The 10,437-nt window shown below is 42.9% G+C and overlaps 1 protein-coding gene across 1 annotated transcript; it reads right to left on the minus strand.

The window, feature by feature from the left end:
• Positions 1-9,233: 9,233 nt before the first annotated feature.
• Positions 9,234-10,077, minus strand: LOC107724679 (oocyte zinc finger protein XlCOF15-like). Its single transcript, XM_016533689.1, has one exon. It carries the CDS (start codon positions 10,074-10,076, stop codon positions 9,234-9,236), a length of 843 nt encoding a protein of 280 aa, XP_016389175.1. The 5' UTR covers position 10,077.
• Between the last annotated feature and the right edge of the window lie 360 nt (positions 10,078-10,437).

Here is a 10,437-nt window from a genome sequence, read left to right on the forward strand (position 1 = left end):
GAGAAAGCTCCAATCTCGTTTGTCCCTTTTTTCGAGGGAATTGGGACAATCATCTGCCCCCCGCGGCTCGGGTCCTGCCGCTGCTGAGGCAGCGAGGAGACTGAGATCGTGGGGATCGCAGATGGAGCTTGCTGACGAGTTCGAGAGAGGGGTTAATCTTTCGCACTCGTCGGCGGCTGCCGAGGGTGAACTGCTGGAAGAGGATGTGTTGTCACTTACATCCTCTGATCCAGCAGGAAGTGCTCTGTTGCAAGGTGAGCAGGATCTGGCTGATGAGGGTGGAGAGGATGTTTCTGAGCCTTCTCAGTCTACCTGCCCCGTGTATGATGAGCTGTTGGAGGTTATGGATCGTGCCACTGCGAGGTTAGATCTGCAGTGGAGGCGCGAGAAAGGGGAAATTGTTCGTGGCAGACTTGATGAGCGATTTCTTTCCGGACATAACCGCCCAGCTCCCGTGAGCCTCCCATTCCTTCCAGATCTCCATATTGAGATCGAGAAGGCTCTCGTTTTTAGAGAGTTATTATGCTGAGATCTCCACTTTTAAGAGCTCCTCAACTAGGGTTGAGTGTTTGAGGCTTCCTCTCGTCATCCTGCTGAAGCCTCCGCTCTCCAGAGCTCCGCTTAGGCAGTGGTATGGGTTTGGATGGTGGCCACTGAGACATCTGTGGGTGAACTTGGCGGATATCGGGGAGAAAGAGAAACGCTTTCTTCTCGATACGCCGGTTTCACCTTCGGAGTTGTTCGGCACATCCGTTGAGACGGTGGTCGGTAAATTTAGGGAGGCGAAAGCGCACATACGATGGCAGTATTGCAGGCCTACCAGGCTGATTTGCTGAAGGACCTAGACCAGGGTCAGGGGCTTTCCCCTGAGGCGGTGCAGTCGTTATGCTGAGACCTCCGCTCTTAAGAGCTCCAAAACTAGGATTGAGTGTTGTTAGGCTTCCTCTCGTTTAAGAGAGTCATTCTGCTGATTACTGAGACCTCCACTCTTAAGAGCCCCTCAACTATGGTTGAGTGTTGTTAGGCTTCCTCTCGTTTAAGAGAGTCATCTTGCTGAAGCCTCCGCTCTTCAGAGCTCCGTCTTTGGCAGTAATATGAGTTTGTAGGCTCTTTTCTTTTTTGAGCCTCACTAACTGCCTCTGGCGTTGAGTGTAGCCAGGTCTCCTCTCATTCTAGAGAGTCGTTATGCTGAGACCTCCACTCTTAGAGTTCCGACTTTGGTAGGTGAGCTAGTTTATGACGCTGGCGAGTTTTTGAGCCTGCCTGTAGAGGTTTGTGGCTCGGGTCCTGGCAAAAGCGATTTGGCTGGGGCAGGGATGGTGTTCCTTGAGTCCTTGACTTAAGGAATCCAGTTTTTGGGCACTCATCCCGTGGGTAGACCGTTCCCCTAGCGCCCTCTAGAGGACACAGCGTTGAGTTCCCTTTCGAAAGGGAACGTCTCAGGTTACGCATGTAACCATGGTTCCCTGAGAACACCTTTAAGACCACTGACACCCCCCCCACCCCACTTGACCACTCAGCAACAACTACACCAATTCTCTGAGGTGAGTCACTTTATAATTTTCCACAGACTGTTAAAAAAGTTATATCTTCACAACTACAAAATGAATTCAAATGAAATGAAAGTGATAGGGGCCTATTTGACAGTGACAAGACAGGCTGACAACAGATTGTGACGGTATTTTTATTTAATTTTTTCAATATATTCTGACAGGATTTGGCCTGAAAGAAATGTTTCTGATAAGAAAAACCGTTTTCTGAAGTGATTTTCTATCTTATATTGTCATTTCTTCATAACTTTTTAAAAGTCATTAATGTGATTTGAAATAATAAAACATATTCTGACAGGATTTGGTCTGAAAGGAGTGTTTCTGACAGGAAAAAGTATTTTCTGAAGTGACTTTCTAACTTATTTCCTATTATTTCAAGAATGCATGTACATATATTCAAGATAATCAAGTTCTGTGTAAAATGTATGATGTGCGGTGATTAATTTACTTTCACGAGTTAATACTTGTTCACGCTCTTTCTTATGTAGTTTCCCATTGAAAGTGAAGCTGATTACTGAATGGAATGGAATGGAAGGATGCCAGATGGAAGGGTAGTTCGAGATTGGGAACAAACAACAAACTCAAATCAATAAAAACTTATCAGTGGTGTTGATATTCTTGTGTTTTTTGAACCTCTCAAAGCCTAAGGTCCTATTAAATAACGCGAGTTATGTAATCAGATTACTTTTTCAAGTAACTAGTAAAGTAATGCAATACTTTCAAATTTACAATAAATTATCAGTTACGTTTTCAAACAAGTAATGCCAGTTACTTTGTTTTCCCATTTATTGACTGACAGCTCTCCTGCCCACATGTTGGGAGAAATGGATTCTATGCAAGGCCCACTGCCTATGTATTTCTGATAAAATCTCAGTGGTACGCGAGTTTCCGGTTTAGCGTTCTCCGATAGCAAGCTGTGGTAATAGCATAATCTTTCTGTCAAATTTTTGATTAACTTGCAATTACAAATAATTATTTTATATTATATATTTTATTAACTGTAGTATCATAGCATTTTAGTGTATTATATTAAAATATAACGTTTTATCAATGAGTTCAAGAAGCTTTAAATGCCTTCGATGTGAAGGATTCTCATCCTGCAAGCCAAGCCACTGGTTGACGCCGTTTCTGAATGTATCCACTGTGTGCGTGTAAAATCCTTAGTTTTTTCTTTGTTTACGGACGTGAGATGCTTATTGCATTGTTTATAATAAATGTTACATAGTTTTGAAGGAGGTCTAGCCGTAAGTTCCTCTTAGTGACGACAAGGGCGCAGACATCTTGGACTCATGTTTACATGTCGTTCCGAAAAGCGGCCACCTTATTGGTCTATCGGGAAACACGTGACGCGAAGCCTCATCACTCACGATCAAAATACAATTATGCAAGGAAAGAACTATTGCCGCCTTTAAACTCAAAAGTTCTCCATGTGTAATCCTGCAGTTTATTTATTTTAATTTTCTCGCTCAAAACCAATAGATCTTTTTATTGGAATGAAAACAATTTAGTGCCCCATGTATGGGAACGGGATTAAATGAAAAACGGCTTCACCTTATGGCCTACTATACAAATCAGCTGTAACTCTGAAATCAGAGCACAGTTGAATGACTAAATTGAAATCGAAAATAGGGCTACGGGGAAAGTAGAGAGCCGCTTCTCACAGCCTATGAACACCAAATTGAGTTGTCTTTTGTGTCTTCTTGCACTTGAATGGACAAATACACAAAATTGTTAAAATACCCCAAAAACTGTTAAATATATCTTAAGTGAACATAAACAATGACTTTCCATCATATTTTCTTCACAGTTAAATAAAAGAGCAAATTGTGTACCAATAATGCTCATTGGCAAATATTGTTAAAAATAGTAATAGTAGTTATTAACCCTGTGGGGTCTGATGGGGTTTTGAGGACCTGGAGAAGTTTTGTCATGCCCAGACACTTGTGCTTTCTTCAGTTTCTTAAACACATCTTAATGGCTACAGTCTGATAACACTGTGTTAGAGATCGCCGAACAGTCAACCCAATAATTGATCCATACGACAGGACTTGCAATGAGCTGGGTGATTTTATTTACAAGTGCAGGGGTGAAATCCAAACAGACATAGAAGCACAACGGAAAGTAAACACTGAAACCGAAACCAGCAAACAAAACACCATATTTTCACAGCTAGCACTCGCACACAGCCCTTTCTTTCTCATATTAAGCTCTGGCAGCCATTTTATGATCATGGCTCCTCCCCTTCCTGGATCCTACCAGAGATTGGTAAGTTAAAGCATTTCTATGCTATTCCAATACACAAATACATAAAACATAATACAATCTACAAAATAAACATAAGTACACCAAACACAAAAATACAAAACACCGTACTGGACCCATAACTGTACCCACACAATATTCTAACACAAACACCTTACATCAGTCTTATGATGTTATCAGTGCCGGCATTTAGACCGTGTAGTGTGATATGTTGTATGTATACGCATGAGGTATGGGTGTACGTATGTGCATAGTCTCATAATCACAGAGTCACTCGGTGACATTTCCTCCCCCTTCCCTTCGACACCCATGTGGTGTCCTGGAGAGGAAATCCGCTGTGCAGTTCTGTTGCCCTTTACGGTACACAACTTCAAACTCAAAAGGCTGCAGGGATAGAAACCAACGTGGCTAATGTAAGCCACAGGATGCAATTGGTCTATCTGTCCTTGGAGAAGTACGGCACCCAGACCATACTCTGAGTCGTCTGTCTGTACCGTGAATGATTGATCAAAGTTGGGGCTCTGCAATACTGGCTCCTTGCACGACGTTTCTTTCAAGTCCACAAAAGCTTTTTCACAGTCTGCAGTCCATTTGACCTTGCTCGATTTATCTTTTTTTGTCAGGTCAGTAAGGGCTACCGCTCTGGAAGAAAATTGGGGAATGAAACGCCTATATCACCCCACCAACCCAAGGAAAGAGCGGACCTGTTTCTTAGTCGTTCAATTGCGTGTTGAATTGCTTCGAGTTTCCCTTGCTGAGGACGAATTACCCCATGTCCCAACACATGTCCAAGGTAAACTGTCTCTGGTTTGGCGATGCTGCATTTATCAGGGCGGATGGTAAGTCCAGCTACCCTGATTCTTGACAAGATTTCATTGAGATGTTGCAAGTGTTGTTCCCAGGTCTCGCTGAAGATAATTATATCATCTAGGTTTCTGTCTCTCTTGAGGATGTGGTCCATCATCCTCTGGAATACCGAAGGTGCCCCATGCAAGCCAAAAGGTAACACCCGGAAATGGAAGTGCCCAAAAGGGGTTTTGAATGCTGTTAATTCCTTGCTCTGTTCACTCAGTAGAATCTGCCAATAGCTTTTACAAAGGTCAAGCGTGGTCAAATACTGTGCATTGCTCAGTCTCTCGATCAGAACGACCCGAGGCATTGGGTATGGGTCGAACCTACTTCGACTGCATTTAACTTCCTAAAATCCAAACAGAATCTGATGGATCCATCCTTCTTAGGGACAAGGACAATGGGGTTATTCCACTCGCTGTCGGAGGGCTCTATTACTCCCAATTTCAACATTTCATCCAGTTCATGTTTCATTGTTGGAAGCAGTTTTTGTGGTACTCTATATGGCTGCTGATGTATAGGTTTACTATCCTTCAGGTAAATATGATGTTGAATGATGTCCGTTTTCCCAGGTATGTTCTGGAAGAGATGCAGAGGGATGTTCTCCAGCAGTTGTCCCCTCTGCACTGAATCCAGATGCTGAAGATCCAGGAGACTGTTTCTCTGATGTACAGGTAAGTACAATTCCTCTGTTTCCTCATCGTTGTTGACAGCTCTCACCAGTAGCTGCTGCTTGCTGGATATCGAGTCTTGCTGTTCAGTGGGCTCATGCCACTTCTTCAGCATGTTGACATGAAATATTTGTAATGGTTGCTGTCTGGATGGTATTTCAATCTCATAGTTCACTGCAGATACTTTCCTGATAACCTTGTATGGGCCTTGCCATTTCGCTAGCAGCTTGTTGTCTGATGTTGGTAGTAATAGTAACACTTGGTCTCCCGGCTGGAACACTCGTAGACGGCTTTCTTGTCGTACCAAGTTTTTTGTTTTTCCTGGGACCGTTGCAGGCTTGCTTGAGCTGTTTCAGTCGCATGCTGTATTTTTTCTCTTATCTGCAACATATAAGACAGAATGTTTTGCTTGCGCGGTTTATCCTTCTCCTCCCAGCTGGTTTTCAGGACGTCTAGCGGACCTCTTACTTGATGGTTAAATAGAAGTTCAAATGGGGAGAATCCCGTAGATGCTTGTGGGACTTCGCAATAAGCGAAGAGAAGGTACGGTAGTCATTTGTCCCAGTCTTTTCCAGTCTCCGAAATGAACTTCATTAGCATACTTTTCAAAGTTTGGTTGAACCGTTCAACTAACCCATCAGTCTGGGGGTGATAGGGAGTTGTACGTACTCGTTCGATACCTAAGAGTTGGTAAACCGGTTGTAATGTGCGGCTCATGAAATTTGTGCCTTGATCGGTTAATACTTGAGTTGGTATGCCTACGTGTGAGAAGAAGTGTAAAAGTGCATTCGCAATTTGCTTTGTGGTGACTTCTCTTAAGGGATATGCTTCTGGAAAACGGGTTGCATAATCACAAATACTAACTGCCGGTATAGGCACTAATGGCGCTACAGCGGGGGTTCTATTAGCCATTAGCTGACAATCAGCGCATTTCTTGCAGTATTCCTTAACTTCGTTGAACATTCCTGGCCAGAAAAACCTCTTTGATATTCTCATCGACGTTTTCATGAACCCAAGATGACCTGACCAAGCAATAGAATGTCCAAGTTGCAACACCTGATTGCGATATTTTTCGGGAACCACTAAATGTGTACCATCTTCCTTTGATTGTCTGTACAGCAAATCATTTTCAATCAAAAACCTCTCACCATTCAACATATCTATTGCGTTTTCTTTCCCAACTTTGTCAAAACACTCTGCTAGTGTAACATCCTCTCTTTGTATAAGTGCTAGTTCGTTTGAAATGTTGAAACTCAACTCGATGTCTTCAGGCTCCTCTAGCTCTACCTTGATCTGCTGTGAAGCCTGCATTACATCAGTTACCTCATTTCTATGCTTCAACATTCTCTGACTGACTTCACATTTCGTGTCGGCTTCTACATCGACATCAGCAAAGGGCAATTCACTTATCTGGCTCTGTGTCTGCGTTATTTCAGTCACAATTTTAGCTTGTGCTCTCGTTACCGCAGCGCACAGTGCTGTTTTCTGCAACAAATCTGTTAATATGGGCACATCCGTACCCAACAACACCGGATATGGTAAGTTAGCCACAACTCCAACTTTCATCAAAAATGGCTGCTTACTAACCTCAATGTACACTTCTGCCATTGGTATGTCTGACCGATCTCCATGTACACAACAAACGGACACCTTTTTTCCCATCCATGTATCTCTATGTACATACTGGCTCTGTACTAGTGTCTGCACACAACCGGTATCAACAAGTGCCATTACAGGTTTACCATTCAGTAACACTTCAATAATGGGCTCTTTACTAATGGAGGTAGACATACTTGAAGTAGGTAAGTAACACAAATGAGCGGTTTTGGGTTTTCTAACTGGGCAATGAGGACTAGTATGGCCCGGCTCTGCGTAATTATAGCAAACAACATTGTCTTTGTCTACTGACTGATGCATTAACACAGAAGGTCTGGGATTAGGGTGGGTGGTCTTAATAATCTGCGTTTGCTGTTGCGAGTACGTACTACCCCCCGACCTACCTCTGGTGCTTTGCAGAATGCCAGCATAGCGAAGGGGTGTCGAAGAACCTTTCCTTGCCGCGAGGTATGACTCAACCAGCTGAGCTGCCGGATTCCTCTCTTTAACCCATGTGCGAATTTCCGGGAACAACACTCTCATATACTGCTCCAGCACCAAAGTCTCCATTAATTCCTTCTTTGTCACCGTCTCCAGCAGAACACACTTTGAAAATAAGTCTTGAGTCGAACGTACAATTCTATCGGCGACTCGTTCGCTTGGTGTTCAAAGCACGGAACTTAATTCTATAAGTCTCAGTATTCACTTCATATTTCTTTAAAAGTACTTCTTTCAGCTTGTCATAATCCATGTTAGTATCAGGCGCCTTAGCGACAAATGCGGCTCGGGCTTTCCCCGTTAGCAATGGAACCAGATGAACTGCCCAGTCTGCCTTTGGCCACAGATAAGCTTCAGCCAGTTGCTCAAACGTGGTTAGATACTGCTATGTCGTCGTGATTTTGCCAAGTAAGACATGTTCCTGGATCAACATCTTTTGTTGATCCTGGATCAACATTACTGTCCAAAAATATAGACTAAACCCAATCCCTACCCCTAAACCTAACCCTACCCATAATTGATCCTAAAATCAGTGTGAAATGATAGCTGATTAACAAGGGTGTAGAAGCACCTAACCCTGATTGTAAGCGTAAAACAGACATTTCCTGAAAAGTTATCCCTCAATTCTGATTGGTTAATTGGAATGTTGTTCCAGGATCAACAAGGATGTTGATCCAGGAACATGTTGTACTTGGTGAAATCACGGTCACCTTGTAAATACAGTGAGGAAAAATGCAGTAGCCAAGGTGAGCTGACTGATGTTATCAAGTACGCTGCTGTTTGCAGAATTACCGGACCTGCGTCGTCCCGTCCACGGGAGTTCACACTCCTGAGTCGAACTCGCGAAGTCCGAACTACTGAGGATGCAAGTCCGAAATTTGCGTACTTGGTATTGAAACGCGCACAGACCTACGTCACCAGACTATTTGCTTATTCTTCTCGGTGAATAGGCAAATGCTGACCTCATACGTCATTCGCCCGGAGCTGCTTCCGTGTACAACAGTGAGCGCAAGCTAGATTAAAGTGATTATTACGTTTTAAATATGGTTATTTTTCTTACAAAAACGCATCGATTCGCTACAGGAGGCCTTTGTTCACACCCCGGAGCCGTGTGAGACACTGTTTTTTATGGATGGGTGCTTTTTATTTCACTTCTTTTGGACTGAAGCACTGCAACACCCGCTGACTGCAATGATAGAGCTTGGAATAGCCAGGACAATTTTTAATATAACTCCCGACTGGATTCGTCTGAAAGAAGAAAGTCACATACACCTAGGATGCCTCGGGGGTGAGTAAAACACAGCCTAATTTTCATTTTTGGGTGAACTAACCCTTTAAGGCCAGGTTTTGCTGTAGCCCTAGTCCAAACAGTGGAAACGCAGCTTGATTTTGGGCTTGCGGCTTGAGGTGCAACGCTATTGGCCCGCCCAACAGTGGAAAAGCAGCTCATGAGGATCAGGTCGTCACAGGTACCATGGTGGCAGACGGTGACAAACTCTTCCACATAATCCTCCAGGTTCCTGCCGTCTTGAAAAATACCAACATTAATGAAGGTGATCTCCATCTTCCTTTTCATGGTCAGGAATGTTTTCAGTCCAATAAAGATGAAGGCAGAAGAAGATTATAAAGTAAACTAATTTATTAAAAGTAAACTCAGGAAATCCAATAGAAAATAACAACAACAATACATGTAGAACACCACACTATTTTGTATGTCTCCCTTATCCTTATCTGACACACTCAATTCAGGTCTTGCAATCACTACTAATTTTATGTCATTTAAAACTTCTTCGACACCAATAGGGTCTCACAAGCACATGACTCTGCAGATGCAACAGTGATGGCACATGTTGGGCTTCTCTCCAGTGTGAGTCGTTACATGAGTCTTAAGATCATTTCTGTCTGTAAAACTCCTTCCACACTGATGACAATTTAAACAGTTCTCCCTTGAGTGAATAGTCATGTGGTAACTAAGAGTTGCTTTAAATCTGAAACTCTTTCCACACTGATCACATATAAAGGGCTTCTCTCCCGTGTGAATTCTCATGTGACTGTTATGATTTCCTTTGCATGAGAAACTCTTCCCACACACTTTGCAGTTGTAAGGTCTCACTCCTGTGTGAAGAGTCATGTGGGTATTAAGGTCTCTTTTACGTGCGAACCTATTTCCACACTTATCACACGTGAACGACTTCTCTCCAGTGTGAACTTTCAAGTGAGCGTTCAGATGTGCTTCTTGTGAGAAGCTCTTTCCACACTGTCTGCAGGTGAAAGGCCTCTCTTTTGTGTGAACTCTCAAGTGAGTCGTAAGGTATTTCTTTAATTTGAAAGTCTTTCCACACTGGTGGCACATGAAAGGTCTCTCTGCGGAGTGAATTATTGCATGCATTTTAAGGCATTTCGTGCCTGAGAAACTCTTTCCACACTGATCACATATAAACATCTCTCTAGTGCGAACACTCTTGTGGATTTCAAGGTTTTGTTTTCGTGTTCGATTAGAACTGTTAGGTTTGGTCTTCTGAGCTCTTTTTCGTGAGGAAATCTTTTCAGTCTGTCTAGGTTTTTCACCCGTCATGAAATCATGATGCATCTCACGCTGATTTTTCTCTTCAACTTCATTGAGTTCTTGACTTTTAATTTTCAGTGCCATCGAGTCTAAGGTGAAAAAAAGACAAATAAAAATTAACCCCAGTGTCACAATTTCACCCGTGAAATTTCACATGCAGTCTTGATGAATGGCCGTGAACAGATTTGGCGGATTCTGTTCAGAGGGGATTGAATGGCCGTGAACAGATTGGACAGAGGGGAGCTTCATTGGCTCTGACGAAATAAGCTGCTGCGGCAATAGAGAAAGTAAAGTTTGAGAAAGGAGACGGGTAGCAGGAGGGAATAAAGTTTGAACTACATTAAAGTAAATGGATTAAAACAATGAATTACGCAGTAAATGAGTTTGGTCTATTGAATAAATACACCAAGGCCCTGTCTACACCTGGAATTAAGAAGCGTTTCAG

This window comes from Sinocyclocheilus rhinocerous, unplaced genomic scaffold, assembly GCF_001515625.1.
Source record: "Sinocyclocheilus rhinocerous isolate Xijiao unplaced genomic scaffold, SAMN03320098_v1.1 scaffold2984, whole genome shotgun sequence".
Lineage (NCBI taxonomy): Eukaryota > Metazoa > Chordata > Actinopteri > Cypriniformes > Cyprinidae > Sinocyclocheilus > Sinocyclocheilus rhinocerous.